Source organism: Falco punctatus (genome assembly GCF_963210335.1).
Source record: "Falco punctatus genome assembly, chromosome: 10".
Taxonomy (NCBI): Eukaryota; Metazoa; Chordata; class Aves; order Falconiformes; family Falconidae; genus Falco; species Falco punctatus.
Window position 1 is genome coordinate 22365368 of NC_137590.1, and position 21263 is coordinate 22386630.

The following is a 21263-nucleotide window of genomic DNA, read 5'->3' on the forward strand; positions in this document are numbered from 1 at the left end:
TTTAGTAGGAGCTTTCAGTTTCCTGGGAAATCTGCTTATTTCATGTGTGCTTCAAGAATATTTTTTTGAAATAGATTTTTACAATTTGTTGACTCAGTACAGTCATTCGCTGCATCTAATCCATTTTTGCAGTGCTCCAGCAAGTTGAAGAGTTCACCTTTGTGCATACAAAAAATGTGAAAGTTTAATTGAAATCTGTGCTTTATATTATTCTCTTGATGATCAGTATGCTAATAAACATCTCCAGTTTTTCTAGTGAGTCAGGAAGACCTTTGGTAATGCAAAAACTGTAGCTAATCTACAGAATGTCAGTAATGAAAACATTTTCCATTGAATACTAATGAATTTGGTCCAGTACATACTGTCTTATTCCTGCTCTTTAGTTTGGGTAGAGGTGCTACTTGCTCTTAAAATGAATTCATTGTTACCTACTTTGTAATTATATATAATACTGACTTCTGATGAAAGCAAAATGCATCATATTTGTAACGTATTTGTATTTTTTCAGTGTATGTGAATACTAGTTTTACTTTTGTGTTGTACCTTGCATTTGTTTACTACTTAAATACTGATTTAATTTATTTATTATTAATGTTCATCCTTCTCCTCTCAAATTACAGCGAAGTGTATCTATGGAGGCAAAGTGCTAGCAGAAGGTCAACGGATATTAACCAAGGGCTGCAGGGAATGTCGAGTAAGTTTCGGTTGTATAAACTTTTCCTGTTTTTTAATGTATGTGTGGTGTTCACAAGTGACAATGATAAGTTAGTGCATTTCTTTAGGCTTCCTTCATGCAAATGTGACATCCGTTGTCTTGGAATGGTGACCTTGAAGTCAGTAAAAGCCACAAATATGAAAACAAGGCAGGAAAGTGACCCTTGCAGGGTAATAAAAACATGGGCAAAATTACTTGGAGGGATGTTTTCTCTCTTATCTCTGCTTTCATGAGGTCTAGAAAAAGGCAGCAGCATCTTGAGCCAGTTACTAATTTCAGCTAAATTGCTAAAATTTGAAGTAACCTGGCATATATTGTTTGAGTTACTCTAGATTTTCCCCAGTATTACTTAAACTATGCGTAGCTCTGCTAATAATTGAAGGTAAATTACTAAGTATTGAACTGGACTGGCAGGTTCTTTCTTGGCACGTTCATAACGCTTAGGCAGCAACAGTCAGTATTTAAGAACACAGGTAAATGGAGGCTGTGTTAGACAGGAACCTTCAGGGAGTGTCAGTGAGTGTAAGAGTATTGGAGAAGATTACAATGATTTGGTTATTGTTGTGCTTGTAGCTGAGTGTACAGAGTAACAATTTTATGTTCACTAATGGAAATGGACAATTGCTGGTTGCAGATGTTGTGAAAGCAGCTTGTTATGCAGAATTACTTTGCTGTTGTTAGTGTTCAGCTGTATAGGGATGCTTAACAGTGTATTCACAAATATGTGGGCAAGGTTGTTGCCTTGAAGACAGACTAAGGTGCCTGTTATTTATTATATGACATAGAATGTTTGTTTGGGAGGGAAAGTGCTTAAATGAAATAAGATGAGAAAAGAGGGATTTTGACCTTAAAGTGAAACCAGAGAATGTGCTCTGAATTATGTCTGTGGAACTTCTCTGTGCTATAAATAAGAATGTTATATTCATCATTATGAGTATGATTATACATTCATGAAGATTAAAAGCAAATACTGGCCATCAAATATCTGTTGTATTAGAAAGGACAATAATGAAAAGAGTTTTTGCATTTTACTTATTGTTAAAGCAAACTGATATTTCCTTTATATACTGCTAATTGTAATAATGTTGCAGTTAGTATTATTTACATCTTAATGGAGAGTGATAAGTAATTAAAACAGCATTTTTTAATGCAATATCACGAAAAAAATGGGTCTGTGCCTCCAAAAAAAAAAAAAGTTACAGCTGTGTTTGAAGAAGACGTCAAACCTCACTGGCAAACCTTGTCATTCTGACTCAGGACAGTTTCTAAGTGGGTGCTCACCTCTGCTTCTCTGAGATGACGTGTCTCCAGAACCAAGTTCATTCAATGTGTCTTCAGCATGACCTCTTAAAGCTGTAAACAAAACACCTCCTGATTTACTGCCTCAATTAGGAGTGCTCACTAAATGAAGGATGAATGGTGGACAAGATGCTGTATGAATAAAGGAAGGACTTTGTGCCAGGGGATTTACTAAAAAAATGTAATATAGTTTAATTTTCCAGGCTTGAAAAACAGACATAGTTTCAAAACCTGATCTATGAAGGAATACAATAGAGGGTATACATCAACTGTCGATTTATTAGTGTTGATAAAGATGAAATAAAAATCTTGGGGAGTAGTACTTGTGTCTGTAAAGTAGGATATCTTTGTAGATGGGATAATGTCACAAAGATAAAGTTGAATTTTCACATTTCAGTTTTTATTTGAAGATGGATATTTTATTCTTTGCATAGGTACTGATCCAAGCTTAAGAGGCTTTTAATTTCTGTATTTTTTCCATCCAAGGAAAAAAAAAAATACTGATCCAGATAGATCAAAGATTTTGTCAGGCTGTGAGTGGTTTGTTTTTATTTCTGAAAACTAATCTAGACTAAAAATGTATTTATGATGCGCATCCTCTTAACCGTAAGCACAGATGTTTACTGATGACAGCCATTCCCAGCTGGAATCCTGGCCACAAACACTCTCTAGGTTAATCTGCAATGACAAAATTAGTGCACAGGTTTTTCTAAGAATTACAGAATAGTTGAGGTTGGAAGGCACCCCTGGAGGTCCTCTGGTTCAATGCCCCTGCTTGAGCAGGGCTGCCTAGAGTCAGTTACCCAGGACCATGTCCAGCTGGCTTTGGAATATCTGCAAGGATGGAGACTCCACAACTTTGCCGGGCAAGCTGTGACAGTGCTCGGTCACCCTCACACTGAAGAAGTGTTTCCTGGTGTTCAGACAAAGCCTCCTGTGTTTCAGTTTGTGCCCATTGCCTCTGGCCCTGTCACGGGGCACCACTGAAAAGAGCCTGGCTCCATCCTCTTTGCACCCTCCCTTCAGGTATTTATATGCTTTGGTGAGATCTCCCCTGAGCGTTCTCTCTAGGCTGAACAGTCCCAGCTCTCTCAGCCTTTTCTTCTGTGGGAGATGCTCAGTCTTTCACATATCCTCATGACCCATGGATGGTGTCTCTCCAATTGTTCCATGTCTCTTGTACTGGGGAGGCCAACACTGGACCCAGCACTCCAGCTGTGACCTTGCCAGTGCTGAGGAGAGGGGAAGGAACACCTCCCTTGACCTGCTGGCAATACCTTGCCTAATGCAGCCCAAGTTACTGTTAGCCTTTTTTTGCTGCAAGCATACATGGCTGGCTCATCTTCAGCTTGGTGTTTGCAGGACCCCTCCAGGTCCTTTTTTCCAAAGCTGCTTTCTAGTAGGGTGGCCCCAGCGTGCACTAGTGCATGGGGTTTGTAGTGGGTTTGCATGAGAAGGTTTTGGTAGCAGGAGGGCTACAGAGGTGTCTTCTCTGAGGAAATGCCAGAAGCTGCCCCCATGTCCGACGTAGCCGATGGCAGCTGGCTCCGAGATGGACCTGCTGCTGGCTAAGGCCAAGCCTATCAGTGACAATAGTAGCGTATCTGGGATAATGTATTTAAAAAGGGGGACACCCCCCCCCAAAAGTCTGTGGCAGCAAGAGAGTGGAGTGAGACTATGTGAGGGCAACAGCCCTGCAGACACCAGCCAGGGTCAGTGCAGAAGGTGGCAGGAGGGGCTCCAGGCACTGGAGCCGAGGTTCTCTGGCAGCCTTTGGTGAAGCCCACAGAGAGGCAGGCTGTGCCCCTCAGCCCATAGAGGTTATCGGGGGCGGGGGTGGGGGGGGTGGGGGGAGGGGGAATGACATTGAAGGTAATGGAAAATGTTCTATAACTTCTGTTGCGTTGGGAGTTTACTGCTCGTCAGCTGACTTTCTGGGTTAATGCTTCTGAGTGACATGATGCTGGTTCATAACTGCGTGGCATGTTTGCCTGAAAAGGTTACAATAAATTCCTCTTCATTAGTGCTGGCAGCAGGCAGTCAGGGTGCGCCATACAAATCCTAGAAAGATGGGCAGGGCTCCACTGACTTGCAGGAAGCTTGGCCAAAAAGTTTTTTGTAAAGATAAGGAAAAATGTGGTTCCTAGAGTGACAGTTAAGGGCACCATTTGGTACTTTCTCCTGAAAGGTTCATCAATAACAGCTAAAATGTGTGTGTGGGGGACATCACCAAAACGCAAAAACCCAAAATAACCTTTTCTGAAATCTTGGTGTTATTTTCCAAAGCTGACATCTGAGATGAGCTGTTTGTGGTTCAGGTTTTCACTGCATGTAACTGATCAGGCTTATAGCCAATTCTTTTTTATGTACTTAGCTTTGTGATTAGTAGAAATTTAGTTGTTTTGTTGTAAATTTTTTACTCCAGGTCTCATTCTTTGTGTATTGTATATCACAGCTGGCGTTTAACCTATTCATTCCAGAAGAATGTTGTTTTGACATCTCTTTCTATCTGGATTCTATGGCTAGATACATGACTTGAGTATAAGAAATTACTAATATTTCTAAGACTGCCTGAAGCAATAATTTTGAAGTGGATAAAATCTGAAATTTAATGATGATAATTCTTGTAACTGGATCTGTGCTAGTTCATTACAAATTGATTTTAATCCAAAGAATACTCAACATAGAAACATTTTAATTGTTTTAAAACTTAATTACAAGTATGTTCAATTTCATTTCCCAAGATGCACATTCTGTGGAAAATGGGAAACTTAGGGAAATAAAATCTTACTGTCATAAAATTAATGGAATTCTCCATTTATGTGGGGTTTTTTTTTATGTCCTTATGATTCTCTAAAGAAGATGCGAGCTTGGATTGAATTTGTCTTTAGCTTTTTGACTCATCCTGGTCACTGATCTGACTTTGATATGATTTCTTGACTTCTTGCCACCTTTTCGAGCAGATTTATTGTTTATTGTTGGTCAATATTTTTTGTCCATAGGTTGACATACTGTATCCTTTCTGCTGCAGTTGTCACGTCTAAGCTTTGAATAGACAATGAGTTATAGCCAGGGCTTTTCCAGCTGGTAGTTTGATAACATGATGGTAAATGATGGCTCAGTGTCTGGTTCTTTTATCACCTTTGCGGCTGCAGTTGCATAGGCAATGGTGGGGGATTCCTCCCTTTCGCTTATGGAAGTGAGATCAGGAGGAGACCTAATACCTCCATTAACTTCACTGGTCTTCTGTGGGCACTTGTTTCAATGAAGCATGCCGTATGTGATACTGTAGGGAGCTGCTTTTTTTTTAAATTATTTTTTTTTTAAAAAAGAAAACCTGATTCCTGTAGTTTCTTTTAATATTATTGTTCACGACAGCAACTGATACAACTTGCCAGTTAAGACAATTGAAAAGCAAGAAAAATTACTTGGCCCTGCTTAGCCTTAACACTGCAGTCTCGAAGGGCAGTGACTAGCGGTGATTGTAGAATGGTCGATTTTGCATTCCCTTGATCTGCTTGCTTCTCAACTGTAAGTCCTACTAACTGCCCAGCACCTTGTGCATCATTTGCACCTTGTAGACTCAGCAGGCTTTTTTGCATTCGTGACTGCGTAGGGCAGCTTGATGCTGTGGGAGATAATTCTGGCACCTGAAGTGACATAGCTGAATCAGTGTTGCCTGGCTGGTAAGGCTAACTACCATCAAGTTTTTTACCTGTACTGGTTCTGGCACCTGAGCTAGCCTTTGGGCATGGTGTGGCACAGTGTTGTAGAGTTGAGAGCAAGCTTCTGGCTAGCAAAGGTGCCTCTGTAGACAGGTGTTTATTCACACAGGGTAGACGCATACGTACTTTCAATATCCTCTGTTAAAAGTCACGTATCTGATCCCTCAGATAATGAGAATGGTGCCTTTAATAACATATTTTGTCTTCTATTGGTATTAGTTTTCCTCTGTTTCTTAGCTCTAGATGTGTTTGGATCATATTTTTAAACTTTTCTCTGCAATCGTGATAGCTAGAAAATGTAATTTATTTCTTTGAAGAAAGCAGAAATTCTCATTCCATCTTTTCATTCCACCTTCTGAAGCATCACAAAAAATATTTTGGGATGAGTGGGGACTGGATTAATATTTAAAAGGTGTATTGGCAATATAGCAGGTTGCCTGCTTTCTTAGTGGAGTTTCACAGCCCTTTGGAAAATGGGATTACTCAGGTGTGGACAGTCCTGTGGCATAGTTACTGTAGCTCTTACTGAGTAAAAATCCTGGTTGTTACTCTCTGCCCCACTTGCCAGTTTGCAGTGCAGTGATGGCATAGCTGCAGAAGGGATGCTGAAGAAGTAAATTATGTTATTGGGAAGGCTGGATATGGGGTAAGGAAAAAGAGGAGCCTGTTTTGGGGCAAGATGTTAATAAAAAACTACCTGAAGAGCAGGACGCTGTTTGGTCTGGAGATGTTGATTGCTTGGATGAGAAGATGATGGAGTGCGATTTGGTGTAAAATCTCCCCTATGCCTATTACTTGAGAAAATTTCTACCAGCACCTAGACCTCCTATGTACAGTCTTATTCTGAATCTAGCAGAAATCAAAATCAGAGAAATATCTTGATGTAGCTTTACATTTTATACAGCAGTTTCTGTATGGATACTGAAAGATGGGATTTCTGCTTTGCCATACCTTTGAAGGACCTGATTTTTGGAAATTAGGTTATCGGGAATCCTAAAGAACAGACCCTTTTAATTGGACACATGGCACTTGAAAATGTTGGTCTTCTACTTGTTGTGTTTGTTAGAGTTGAATACTTATCAGTGAGTTATGTAGAATATGAAGTAAGAGGAGTAAAATTAGGTCCTGCATAAAGCAGGAAGACTGTCTAACAAAAACCTGGAGTGAAATTCTGTAATTCCCTCAAGTACCTGGAAGGAAAACAAGTATACTTTGAGACAACATATTTAGAAAAACTACTGTAGAGTTGTGAGCTTAAGTGCCTTTTTTTTTTTTCCTTCTTTTTTCTTTCAACTGTGGGCAGAGAAATGCCCAAGTAGATTACTTTAGGTTTGATATTATGGTGGAAAACATGAATTTAACTTGCTGTCTGCTAGTTTACTGGTGTTGTTAATAGAGATTACCAGTGTTATAGATTGAAGATTCTGTGACCCTTGCCATTGTACATGTTTTCATCAATGTCATTTTTAAAAAATGTTTATTTTCAGAATGGAGTTTTAGTGAAAGTAACAGAGACTTGTCCACCGTTAAATTGCTCAGAAAAAGATCATGTTCTTCCGGAGAACCAATGCTGCAGTGTCTGTAGAGGTAAGCCAGAGACTATGCATGCTTGGAAGGACTATAAGTTGCTGATTCAACAAGGGAATGCACTGGAAGGAACAATTCCTTTTTAATGAGATAGTAGGTACCTCTATAAACCTGAGTCCATAGTTAGCCTTCATGTAAAACAAGTCTGTGATATTCCATTGGTTAGAAGATTTACCAGGTACAAAGCTGTAATTGCTCTGAATTAGGGAGGGGGAGGGAGAAAAGGAAGACTGTGAGAAAGGGCCCAGTATCTCTTCAGAATTCCTGTTAGGAAGAAGTATTTGAAAAAGAGATATTTTATGTTGTTTAAACTTGTAACTGCACTGAACGTACAGGGTTTTGGAAATGGCTTTTTAAGCTCTCTATTTTAATATCAATCTGATGTATATTTTGAGGTTCAAGATCTGAGCACTCTCAGCACTCATTTATGAATTAAGCTGGACAAATACAGAATAAAAATGAAAAAATAACCTGATCCACAACCCCGTTTTTCTTCTTTCCAGTGGGGTGTTGAGATGCAGGTTCTTCTTGCTTTGGTTCCCTTTTAGCCTTGGTGAATCCTGGTTGCTTGCTGGACCAGACTGACCAGCCAGAGCTAAAATTTTAGTTGAGGAAGTCCCCTTAAATGAGGACAAGGCAGGTATCACAAGGCTAGGGAACTCGAGCAAGTTTTCTTCTTAAAGGATGTTGTAATCAGTAAGCTGTTGGGTGAAAGGTGTTAGAATAGTCGTTCCCTGTGCATGTCTGTATTGTACCTCTCTTCCACACCTCTCCCTTGGTGCTGCGTCTGGTCTCTCAGAGCAGGACTCGCATTTCCGCCTTCAGTGATGCATCTCTGAAATGTCAAGCCAGAGGTGTGCCAAATGAGCATGAGACATTTCCAGGCTTAGAGGATTACTTGGGCCTGCTGGACTATCGTCTTGGCTTTATGTACATTCTTCCAGTGTCATCATAGATGCCAACAAAGGGGCTCTGAACCTCTCCCTTAGCCAGTAAATATTTAGTAAACATGCATAGTTAAACATTTACTAAGGCCTTGAACTTGCAAACAAACGCACGTGGCTGCAGGGGCCAGCAGGTTTAAGACTGCTTGCTGGAATGTAGTCTAAGAATATACACATTATTTTTTTTTTTAGAACAGTTTCTAGAAACATCTGTAACTATTTAAGCAAACAGTATATGTCACTGCTTTGTCCCTCAGAGGGCTCGTTGTCTTAATGATACTTCTTAACAGATGTCCCAGTTTGATGTAGTGCAGTACTGAACAAACTATCTGCATTACTTAAAAGAATTAGAAATCTGAATGCTTTGAAGTTGATGAAAGATAAGTTCTGTAATTATTCAGTTCTATATTATTGTTAATGATAGGTACTCTTTTTAGATATTCATCCCCAAACTGGTTTTATTATTTATAAAATAGCATGAATATGTATACTTATCTGATGGTCTCTGGAAGCAAGGGAAAGAATTGTACCTCCACTTCCTATGAATTCTTATACATAGTGCTGTCAAATGGATCCATTAAACTTCCACTTCAGCTCTGCTTTAGCTGACTGCTAAAACAGCACCACTTCCTTTTGTATTTCAGCTTTGCTTTTTACAATTATTTTGAAAATCATGCTTAAAGGTAAGCTTCTGTCAACTTTACAAAGGCATAAATTGAAGTTAGCACTCCTAAGTTGCTTCTTATATCCTGAAGTAGATTATATGCTGCTTGACACACTTGCTTCAGTTGCACGCAACCCAAAGTGGTAGTACTAATTTTATCATATGTAGAGTGGTAATGTTAAAAATGGATCCTTATTAAAAATTCCATTTTTGTTACGGGTTTTGTCATGCAGACAGGTGCTTTCGCCCTCTGATATGGCAAGCAGACCATAGTTTCTGGTCTCATCCTGTGCCAATGACTGGGAAAGGATAGAGTGCTTCTCTGTTTGGCAGTAAAAACCTCTTTCAGGGACTATATTCAGCTTTATTGCCAAGCAAAAGTAGTAAGGAAGAAATATTTTAGTAAATACAGTCCCAAGTAAACAGAGTGTTTATGGGAAGCCACATGGATCATTTGCATATCATGCAAATTTCACATTATATGTACGATGATACAGGTAATTCTTTGCATTAGCCCTTAGCTAAGTCTTTAGTCGGTAAACATGATGATTTGTAAGCATTTACTAGCAATGTTAAATGAGAACAATAAATCTATGTAAAGTTTATTAGTGCATGCTAGTGGCTGGTAGGTTCTGGTTTTTTGTCAGTTTGTGTTTTCTTTAGTATCTAGTAGTGGAAACAGAAATCTGCTATTGAATTTCATGTTCTTTAGAATTAGAGAATGCCTTTGCTGAATTGGGCAAGGGCAGGAGGTTTGCAGCTCATGCTTTTCTAGCTGCAACAAAGGAATTTCCATTTAATGAAAGGATAAATATGGGGGATCAACAGAAGTCATAAAAGACAGAGAAATACGGAAACTTTGTGATGCTGTGGTATGAGACTGTACTCTCTTCAGGGATTTCTGTAATATCTACCACCACAATAATAGGTAAGTGCCTAAAATAAGATAAGGTATGCAAGGAAAAAAAAACAGACTGTGGTGTTTGAGTCAGTGAAGGACCAAGTTGAATACTGTAAATGTGCACAGGTGCTGGGCTTCCTAGATAGTCGTTATTGTTTGTACATGATTAGAAAAGTAAAGACAGCAAATAATACCTTTTCTTCTTCAGGTTTGCTGCATGAGTCTATAGCAATAGCAAAAGCTAATATATTGCTAAAAGCCAATTTCTAGATTTCAGTGAAATGATTATATGAGGTGTACAGCAGGACAGGTGTAGTATGGAAGAACTCTGCTGTACAATGACGGCTTGTTTTTGTGATTTGGTGTATCTGGATCCAAAAATGCACCTTGTCAGATATGTATGTGGGATCTGTCCTTGAATGTTACAGAGTGTATGCCTAGTTCTTCACTTCAGCTGTGCGCTTCTAATATAAATATCTGTTTAGACTATGTGGCTACTTTATACTTTTCTGCAAGGCAATGTGAAATTATTAAGTCCTCTTCTAGACTTGCAGAAATTTAGTTAATTTAAAAATTTTACAAAGAATCATTGTGTAATAAAATATATTTTTTACTACTTATTGGAGAATCACTCATTTTTCTTAGAGCATGCCTGCTACATTTTTTATAGCCCAGGGACAAATCTAGTACAAAAAAATAGTGTCATAAAAGTGTTTTATTGTTCCCTTTAGCTGTTTTTCTCCCTGCCAAAGACAGTGTATAATTTTGAAAGAGGAGATTTTTTTCTCTTTTGAATGAGTGATTCAAATAAAGTTTCATGAGAGAATTTTTATGTTATGTTCACAATTTTAGTGTGTAAGAATAGCCTTAACAACCCAAGCAGCTTCAGTCATGCTCTCCTTAAAAGAGGCAGTGTGAAGAAATAATGAAGTGGTGAGAGCTCTTTGGTTTCTGGAGAAAGTAATTTTTATTTGCTGTCCTGCAGTATGGTTCAGCTGATGGGTTTAGATTGACTGCTGAATTATGCCCATGAAAGCGTGTAGTTGCTAGTGCAAATTTTACACATTTATGTAGTAACTGTTACTAATTACTCACTTGAATTATAACAAAAGTAAAGATTTTGAGGTTGAAATTTTGAAACTTTTGAAATTTTGTTGACCTTTTGAATGTTACTAACGCTATTAATGGAAGCATTGTCAGCATTCCTTTTAGAAGCCTCTGAAATGTGAAACAGTGAAATGTGGATTGCTGAAGGGTAGCTTCTTGAAGAGCAGGATAACAGGGGTTTTGCAGTTCTTGAAGTGAACAGCTAGGGAATTGTAAGTAGTACAAGAAAGCATTAGATATAAGGAAACACTCAGAAAAAGGAGAGGCGTGTTAGTGTGGCCCATAGGAAAAGAAAAAGTAGGAAGAAATATGGATATAAGACATGGATTCCAGCTGTAGTCTTGATTGAGTTCTTGCATTCCTCAATAATTAAGCCAAATACCCAAAGATGTACTTAAACTGGATGACAGCACAGAACAGCCATGCTGCTCTGGAAAAACAGATTCTGGGAACTGGAACCTGATGATGTTGGGAAGCTTGTAAAAATAGGAATAATGTTCAGGTGTCTCAAAACACAATAAATGTTTAATTTTAGGTAATCTGACTTGGGACCCCTAAGCTCAGCCAGTTACGCAGTTCCCGATGCTGCAGAAGTGATAGTTTTATGTCTGCTAGCATGAAATCTGATCTTTTTCGTAATTGTCTTAGTACATATATTAATGGTCATTCTAGAGTCAGAAGAAAGAAGGAGAAAAATACAAGTATCTTTTTAAGAAAAATTGGAGCAACATTTCAGCAGCCTTGATAAAGGGAGAGAGTAGTGTTACCAGAAATGTTTGGGGAAGGAACAGATAACATCAGGCCCATCAAAAATCTGAACACACTCCTCAGTATTGAATTCCCCTATTGGTAGTATCTAATTGTATCTTCAATGTCTTGAATGACTTTGAAGGGCTGTTGTGCACACCTATGACTCTGTGTGTGTAAAATGGTTTCTGACATCTGTTCTGAATGTGTTTATCTGTAATTTTAATTCATGCTCACTTGCCTTTTCATCTGTGTTGGCCTGAAATTAGTTTAGATAATCAGAAGTATTTAAGATTTTGTGGGCTTCTGTCAAATCCTCTCCAATTGCCTGCTTGCTCAGATGTGGTGATTCTATTTTAAGCCATTTCTCATATTTAGAGAGGCATTGACTCTTTCAGATAAGACATGGCTGAATATTCTGAAGTCTTAGTAATTCAGTTACTTTGACCCGGGCAGTCAGAATGCATGCCCTCTGCTAGCTGCCACCCATGGTGGCGGTATCAATGGGTGGTCTTGCCATCTGTGTAGGTATTTTAAAGGAACCCTATAATCCATTTCACACCAAAGAATTAATAAAAATCAGGCATTTGCATTCTTCTCCATTGTGCTTGCTTGGAGATAAGTAATTGCTTCCATAAATAGTTTTGACATGATTAGATTGATGTTTAAGTCAGTGCTTAGGTCCCTTCTAGTTTATAGTCAAGAGTATAAGCACGGTCATAGCAGTCAGTGGCCCTGTGTACATTCCTGACTGTTCTGCTGGTGAGAAAGGATTGAAGTATTTAGCTAAATTAGAAATTGAATTAGGACTGTTAAAGGTGAGAAGAACACAGCTAGCTTATTTCTTCACATTACAGTCCGAATATGAGGTGGGCTTTATTTGCCAGAAGAACAGAAAAAGCACTCGGGTCCAGTAGGAAGTAAAATAAAGTAGATAGCATTTCATTCCTTTCTTGTCTCAAAACCCCAGCCTGGAAGAAAGTAGACCAAGGTCTAAGAAATGCAAGAACCACGCTTCCTTGGTATGTTCCTCTTGGCTCTTTTGAAGTGCTAAATGTACATCTTCACTGCAAAAGAGAAGTACTTGGAAAAACCTCTGATCCCATCAGTGGTATGCTTACTCTGACAGAGGCACAGTGAACCCATACTCTTCTATACAATCAAGTACATTTTCTTTTCTGCTGTTTAACCTTTGAAGTACATTTGTTTTGTAAAAGTTTGGTAACATACAGTGTTCTAGCATTGTGCATGCTCTTAACAGGCATGGCTTCCACTTTCCACTTAGAGATGTATTGAACAAGTTTTCTGAAATGCTATGGGAAATTGAAGTTGAGTCACTTTTAGTCAGTATTTTAAAAAAGAGGAAACAGCATTTCACAGGTCTTTTAATAAATGCCAGGGCAATCTAGAGATGTAGTAGGTGTTCTATCATTGTGCATTCTTACGGAGAGAAGTTCTTTAGAGCCTCTAATTACACAAGTTACAGAATTGGAGCATTACTTATGTTCTTCTATGCTCTTTAAACAGCCTTCAATCTTGAAAACATAAGAAAGAGTCTAATTCTGAATGGAGACAGTTCATATTAGAGTTGAAAACAGGGGAACAAAAGCAGTACTTCTTTTTCCAGAGAATTTTATAATGGATAGTTAGGATAGTCATTGTATCTACTGATGAATTTCAGAGGTGCCAGATAAACAGTGAAGGGTTCGTAGAGCCATGATGTGATGCTGAAAACTAATCAGTGTCATGTTCTTGGGAGAAAGTGCTGTTAGAGAAGAGTGGTTGACCTGGGATGTGGGACTTGTGTTGGAACTTAAGCCTAAGAAGCCATACCTTTTGGCTAGTTGTAAGCCTTAAATTTGCCATGAACTGATTACAAGGTAAAATGTTGACTCACTGGGATAAAAAGAACCTAGAAATAAGGTTTTTTTTTGGTGCAGAAAGTTGTATAGGACTATTGTAACTAAAACACACTGAGAAAGATGAAATATCTTTTACAGGTTTGGATATAAATAAATAAATATACTTAAATTGTACTAGGACAGTAGTAGCAATCCACAGTAAATTAAAATGTGGTATTTTTATAGTGCCTAGCTTAACACACTGATATGTTACATTGGTTCTGACTAGTAGTATCTACCAATAATAATCAAATGTAAAACTACTACTGTGTATGAATTCAGAGGAGAATTATTATTCTAAAGAAGCAGGAAATAGTCTAGGATGTCATAGTCTTAAGGGAAGCAGTGACAAAGAAAATGTTATAAAGCATGTTCTCTCTTGGATATTATCTGGAATGCCAACAGAATAGTAATCCTGCTTGGGGAGTATAAATTAGATGCTGAATGGATAAGTTTGGGGAGATGGGTTCCAGTGTTCGATTTCAATTAAAATTATAAAGGCAAAAATGAGAAGTCAAGTACTGTGATTGCATAAATGGCTACAGGCAGTGTAACTGTGCCCTTTTTTGCCAGTATAAAACGTACTCAGGCTTGACAAGGCTGTATCTGGAATACTTGAATGGTTTTTACCAGACTGTGAAATGAATGAAGACTAGAAAGGGTATCTGCAGTATTCATTAATGAAATTAGTTCTTTTTCGCAAGTTGGATTACAATGAAAGAATGAACTAACTGAGCACAAGGAAGATACCTTGGTTGTTAATAACATGAAACAGAAGTTTTAGTGTGAGTTGGATGTTGGCACTGAGGAAGAGTCCTCCTTGCTAACAAGTGTTATTTCTTTAAAAATACTGACCTGGCAACCTAAAGTTAGATGATCAGACTCATGAAAGCTGGAGTGCACTGAAATGACAAAACTTGTGTTTTAAATTAGTAATGACTGAAGTGTGTGTTAAAAAACAAATTAAAAAACCATCAATGAGCAACAGCTTCAGTATAGCCCTGTGAAAATTTGCTTACTGTAGATGAAAGCTATATTTAGTGTAAGCTAAAATCTTCTGAAATTCTTTAAAGAATATCAAAGCAAGGGATATGACCAAAGGTCTGAATCTGGCATTTAGATCTTAGAAGTCCAGGTCATCTTTTTTTTATAGCTGTCTTCAGGGGATGTTAGGAAAGTTTAGGAGCAATGAACCAGAACTTCTAGTTTGCTCCGTTATGACCAGGCAGAATTGGCAAAAACTGTTCTTGTATTCCAGCTTGCGCTTACATGAATACATGTAAAATTGTAAATACAATGGTATGTCTGGGTTTCTGGTTGCCCTCCTTCCAGGAGAGAAAAATCCAGAAAAAGTAGGATTTATCAAACATATAATGCATCTCGGGCAAATAGAAATTGTCTCTTGGGTATTAATAAAGAAAAATCCATCAAAAATAAACTAATGGGGAGAAAAAAAATATCCTGTTGTCACATTCTGTAAGGTATTTAGTTATCTCTTACGGTACTTCCAGTGGAGTACCTTTAAATAGATAAAGTTGCTTTCACGTTAGACTTGAGCAGAAAGAGATTTTGACACATCTTTGAGAAATACTGAAAATCGGGAAGAAAGAACTTCAGCCAGTTATGCCTTTATAGAAGGAAGTGCAAAAGTTCATCATGTTCTTAGAAATGACTTTGTATGGGATAAAAGAAACTGTTCACAAAGAAACTACTGAGAATTTGTGTTAAGGAAAAAGGAGAGATTAATAAAAATTCTCCCCTACAAAACATGATGCATGGATTAATTGTAAACTTTAGAAACAATCCAGCTAGTTTTTGATGACAGAATTACAGGGCAGTATGTATGAGGTTGTTTTGATTACCAGTGCAGTTTTGTGTTCTAATGCAACGTCTCATTTTTACTCTTCTAAAAGCATGCATGATTATGCATAATAAGAGAATTGTGAAGGATTTTTTTCTGTATTACACTGTATTATCCTTTTGATGTAAGTTAGTATTACACTTCTTGGCAATCGGAGATAAGGTGCCACTTTATCCTACATAGGTTCAGTAGAAGACTAATGTATTGTCATTGCTTCCTCCTTTGAAGTTGTCTTTTCTCCTGACTAAAGCTAGTCATGCAAATACATTTTTGAACAAAATGGTTTTACTGAGAATGAATTCATGGGGGAATCCAAAAAGCCTGCATGCACTGGATAGGTTTATAGAATGTAGCCTGCCAGAGTTTTTCATAATGATACAGTCAATGCAAATATTAAACCTGTATAACTGGGGAAAAAAAAACTTTAATACCAGCTTGCATGTTCCTTGTGTTTCAGGCCATAACTTCTGTGCGGAGGGACACAGATGTGGTGAAAATTCAGAGTGCAAAAATCGGAACACAAAAGCTACTTGTGAATGCAAGAATGGTTATCTCTCTATCCAAGGGGACTCCGCGTATTGTGAAGGTAAACAAAATATTCAAGTACTGGTCCCCTTAACAGCGTATTCAGCAACATAGTGTTAAATAAATGGTTGATGAATGAATTACATTGCAAAGTTCAGTTTCATGATGGTGTGTATCACTAGGACCCTTTTTGCGTTCATAAATATGGACTGAAGATTAGAAGTGGTGCTGGACCATTCAGATTACCTACCTATGGGCACGCCTCGTGCAGTTATGCCTTGGCACCCCATGGTCAGGCTGTCATTCCAATTTCTAAAATAGAGGTTTTCGGACAACAGCACCTACCTTATAAAATGTTTTTTAGAGAACAGCATCTTTATATGATGCGTTAATTTAGGAAGTGGGAATTCTGCTGGCATTTGTGAGAAAGGTAAGTGTGAAAGTGTACTGGGGCTTGAATATAGAAATGATGATCTGCAGTCCTTCCCGAAGTACTTCTGTGGGATGGGTACTTTACTGAAATGGTTTTCCTATGACACAGAAGAGACCCATTTCTGAGAAGACTGTAGCTGAGGTACTTCTGTTGATGTATTATTCCATCACAGGAATGAATGCAGTGGGGCATTATTTTCTTTTTTTTTGTTTCTCAGTGTTTTCTAAAGCTGGCTGTTATTCATAGCTATGATGTACTTATTAAAAACTAAATTGATGAATCAACATATAGCACATTCCTTCCTGCCTTTGCATTGTGAGTTATTTTTAATGCCCTTATATGTCAGGCTGCAATATTTAATCTTGGCCATCGTAGGAGGTTTTTCAGCTACTTTGCAAGAAAATACTTCCCTAGATTCTTTTTCCCATCGTACTGGTGATGGAAGGGAGATGGCATTTTGGACAAGCTGTTAAAATATACTGTAAGCATTGAAAGACAGGATGAAAGAATAAGAGAGACATGCATGGGCTGGGCTTAAATGATCCCGCTTTCATAAAAAGACTTTTTAGTGTATGTAAGTGAGCAGGACTGCTTTAAATATCACTTTATGAAGCTGTTCAGTAAATTGCAACTATAAATCTTATGGTATTTAGTCAGTTCTCTACAAAGAAGAATTTGAGCAGTCCTCTACATGCGTTCTCAGGGACTGGGAAAACACTTGACACATTTGTTTTTAAAGGTAGGCAGCAGATAAACTGTATATAGAGAAACTTTTTTTTTTGAACAAAAAACTGTGAGAAGAGCTGCTCTATATGTACTTCAAGAACTTTTCAGAAATCAGAAGGCAGTAACAAGGCTCTTTATCAGCTATGATACAGAATCCTCTATATGTTCTTTTTTACTGTTTTAAATAAAATCAGTGCTTAGTGTTTTTATTTACCTAGTAGCAGACTGTCCCTTTTTTCCTCTATGGAAAAAACCCTCAAACATCTTGACTCAAATAATACTGGAGAAGTTGGTAGTGCATTAGTGGTAGTGGTGGGGAAAAAAAAAAGCTTTTTGAAGAAATTAGTGGGAACTACAACATACCTGACCCTATGTTGCATTAAATGTAGGAAGGGCAAATTGAATCCCAGTCTTCTGGGCGTGTGGATGAAACATGAGGCAACAGAACAAACACAGGTGCTTTTGCTGCTTGAGACCATGAGATAGATGAGAGAGGTGTTCTCTGCATGTTGCAAAATTATAAATGTGCTAGATGGAGAGTAGTGCTTATGAGATAGAGAAGAGAAGGTGTTTTAGCAAGGGGAATTACAGACACGTAATGACAAATTGATTAGCCAAGAGGTGACTCCTTTCAGCCCTATGCAGTTTCCTTTCACTCCACAGAACAGCTTTCTGCAAAATTTATTTCAATGCCTCTCTAACCTAGTTTCTCTCACCTATGCATTTAATCTGCTAAACAGAATCATTTCATAGTTGGGTGTATAATGTTTCCAAATGCATGGTGAAACTGTGATTTAAATAAAGGAAAACAAAGCCAGGTATCTGAAGGTACACTTTGGCAGGGTGTTGTTATAGTAAAGGGGTGGATTTTTTTGTGGAATTCTGGATTTCTGTGTGTACTGTCCAAGAAGTAAATGGGAAAAGCACCTAAACAAGAGCTATTAAACATACAAAATACCTGTAGAAGCAAGGAAAATATTCTCAGCTGTAGTTCTGAATTTGTCTTCATCATTCTTGAGCGCTGAAACTTAAAAGACGTGTAAGATTACTGTTTCCTTTGAACTGGCGAGGTTAAACTATTTCATACTTGTGACATGCGCTGCTAAATGACACAAGCAGATCATTAACTGGAGCTTTCTGGATTTCTTCTCTCTTCCAATTTATCTGAAATACTTGTGCATGTGAATTCTTATGTATGGTGTTATTTAACCTTACCTGTGTTTTTACTGTTGTTTCTGCTCGCTCTTATTCACACACGCAGGTCCAGTTTTATCCTGCTGGACCTTATGGCATCATTTTGATCTTGTGAGATCTCTGAAAAATTGTGTTAGTCTGCTTTGCTTTTTGACACGTATTTGTGTCTTTTTGTTTAACATTCTGTATTCACATCTGCAGTATGGTGGAAAAAAATCAAAAAGATTCTAACTTCTGTCAGAGAATTGTCATCAGCAAATTTGTAAAATAAAAACATGAGAGGCTTTTACTATTCATTTGCAGTAACTCCTTTTCAAGTAGTTAGCAGCTACTCATGTCAAAATATAAGTGTAGGATAACCACTCACTATATGCATTCCATTTTTGAGATAACATAGATATGTTTAGGGAAGACAGTTTCTGAAAACAAACAGGTAAATGAAGCTTGTAATGAATGAAGTATGTAAGTGGAGATTATCTGTGTTCTGTAAAAGCAATGTATTTTGCTTGAAACCAGAAAAGTTTTGGGGTTTTTTTGTTGGTTTTTTGACACTTGCCTACTTGTCTTGCATATATGAGATATAATTAGAGCATTCTTATTTGCAAAGGGACTTACAGGTATTTTTCTGTTTATCATGTTGACTGAGGTTTTAACTGCTCTTGGGGTTATGTAGGCACAAGTGTTGAACCAGTATGCGTTTATCTCTGTCACATATCCATGGATAAATTCTGGGAACCGCACAAGTAGCTAGCAAGCCCAATGTCTGCAGGATGCAAGCATTCAAGGTGTAGCAGCATGTATGCACTTGCAGCTGTGACTTTTTACCACATGACATAGGAGCATCCATGTTGAGAGCTGAAAGCTGCGTGCATGAGATTTAGTTACACATGGCGTAGGAGTTGAGTGGCAAAACCAGGACAAAAATGGGGAATTAATTTAAGTGTGTCTCATGCTGATTCTTCCAGCCATGTTATGGGTCACGTACGGCAGACCTGCAAATACTTGTATTTTTTTAAAGCCAGAAATCTCCGCAGTTTGTGACTACTTAACAAATAGTAATAGGACCAGTCTGCATAATGCAAACTAAGGGACAGGGAACTGTCAGCAAATGGGGTCTGAAGCTCAAAGAGAAAGTAAGAAAAATAAAGCTGGATCAGCTGAAAGTCAGGCTTGTTGCTAGCATGATTATCCTCACTTTCTAGATGCTAACAAGCAGAGTCATCTTTTCTGAAAAGGTGGATATTCAGCTATCCACCAGAGACAGCAAAAGCAGAATCATTTTTTCCTGCCACATCTCACTTCTTCATTCTTTATTACCTTTTTAGCTTGAAATATTAACAGCCCTTTTTGCCCACAAAGTTGTTGTGTTGGTGCAAAAGTGATTAAATACCTAATTGCTGTTGAGCTCTGATTAATTGTGAGAGCTGTTTAAATCTGAATGTTTAAATCTGAAGTGGAATGAACTCTTTCAGTTAGGATGAATGTATGCCTCTTCTCACTGATAAGAGTGCACGAAACAAGAAAATTAGTATTAACCTTCTGTCCTTCATGCACAGCTACTGATGCCCCCAAGAAGCATCTAGTAAAAGTGATACAGTAGCATATGACAAGATGTCCTGTGACGTTACACATCATGTACTTAACCACTGTCACCAGAGAATGTTCCTCTCATAAGGGGTATAATATAAGAAAGGATCCATTGGTTAAAGTGGACCTACAAGATCAGTATTCTCATTGTGTGATTGAATTGTAGGGCGTGTTTTCCCCTATATTCTGTTTAATATTTTTATCCATGGTCTGGGTCAGGGGAGCGAGATGGCGTAAACATGAATGAAAGCCTTGGGAGAAAACTGAGTGGTTTGCCCCTGAGCATGGACCCAAGCATGCAGCATGGACAGACCAGGCAAACTTCGCCTGACGTGCCATACCATCATGCAGTGGTCTTCCGTAGCTTCTGCTCCCTGGCTAGCTGTCCAGTCTCGCTTCTGCAACAGCCTGATACTGCACATGGCTCCAGGAGAGCTGCAGGCAGGCGGTGTGGTTAGGGTTAGAGAAATTCTCCAGGACAGGCTGGGAGCTCTGCTTTTGGGCCGAGACCTCTGAGGGCAGACAAGAAAAAGCTTTGTCTCTCACGTACTTGACAATGAGGTTCGAAGGCTAGTATTTTTCTTCCTCCTCTTTACTTTCTTTCTTTTGTGTGTGTGTGTGGTCTGTTTCATGCATTTTGATTTAGAGCTCTGCAAGTTAGTCGTCTCAGTATTTGAGCTTGTATACCAAGAGATCCCATTCCTTCTTATCTTAGGTTTGTGGAAAAACAGATGTACCATTTTCCAACTCAGGAGTCTTGAGCTTAGGTACATAAGGCTATTCTCAGCCTGAGAGGGGGTAAGCTTGGAACGTCAGGATTCAGCTGCTAGTTACTTTAAAAATAAATTCATGTTTAATTTCCTTGTACTTTATAAGTATATTCCAGACACATAGGAGTGGTCTTTACTGCTTTCTGTTTCTTTACCTTTGAACTTTATGATGTCAGATATAGTCAGGAAATTCTTTACAGAAAGATAGATATGTAGGTATGTTGGAAAAAAACCCTGTTCTGAAGATACGTTAATGTAGGTTTGGTCAGAAAATGTTTGTTTTCTGAAAGTCATATAGAAAAATATAATGGCAAAATGTAGAGGAAGAAGGTGTTTTTTTTCCTGTTGCCACAGAAATCAGGAAAAAAATCATCCTTTTAAGATTATTGATATAGTTCCAAGTGCAAAGACCTCACTATCGGCATGCTTTAATGAAAAACAAAAATAAAAGTTTACTTCTATTGCAGCATACAGAGGGACAAGAAAAATCTTTCATCATACAATATGGCTTCTGTTATAGTTCTGAAGATGAGAGAGCTTCATAAAGCTTACCTCTAATGTTTAATCCTTAGGCACA

At 38.1% G+C, this 21263-nt stretch overlaps 1 protein-coding gene and 1 long non-coding RNA gene across 6 annotated transcripts in view; one reads left to right on the top strand and one right to left on the bottom strand.

Annotated features, from left to right (window-relative positions):
• LOC308070739 overlaps window positions 1-21263 on the bottom strand; it is a 173010-nt gene that overhangs the window by 143764 nt on the left and 7983 nt on the right. The window lies entirely within an intron of this gene.
• NELL1 (neural EGFL like 1) overlaps window positions 1-21263 on the top strand; it is a 321378-nt gene that overhangs the window by 80890 nt on the left and 219225 nt on the right. For all 5 annotated transcript variants that reach the window (XR_013930834.1, XM_080405208.1, XM_080405205.1 and 2 more), the window contains exons 10-12: window positions 621-694; window positions 7227-7326; window positions 15909-16037. Coding sequence is in view for 4 of the 5 variants with exons in the window: in XM_080405208.1 (XP_080261334.1) it covers window positions 621-694; window positions 7227-7326; window positions 15909-16037 (303 nt within the window). In the remaining variant the exon portion in view is untranslated. The remainder of the gene's footprint in view (window positions 1-620; window positions 695-7226; window positions 7327-15908; window positions 16038-21263) is intronic.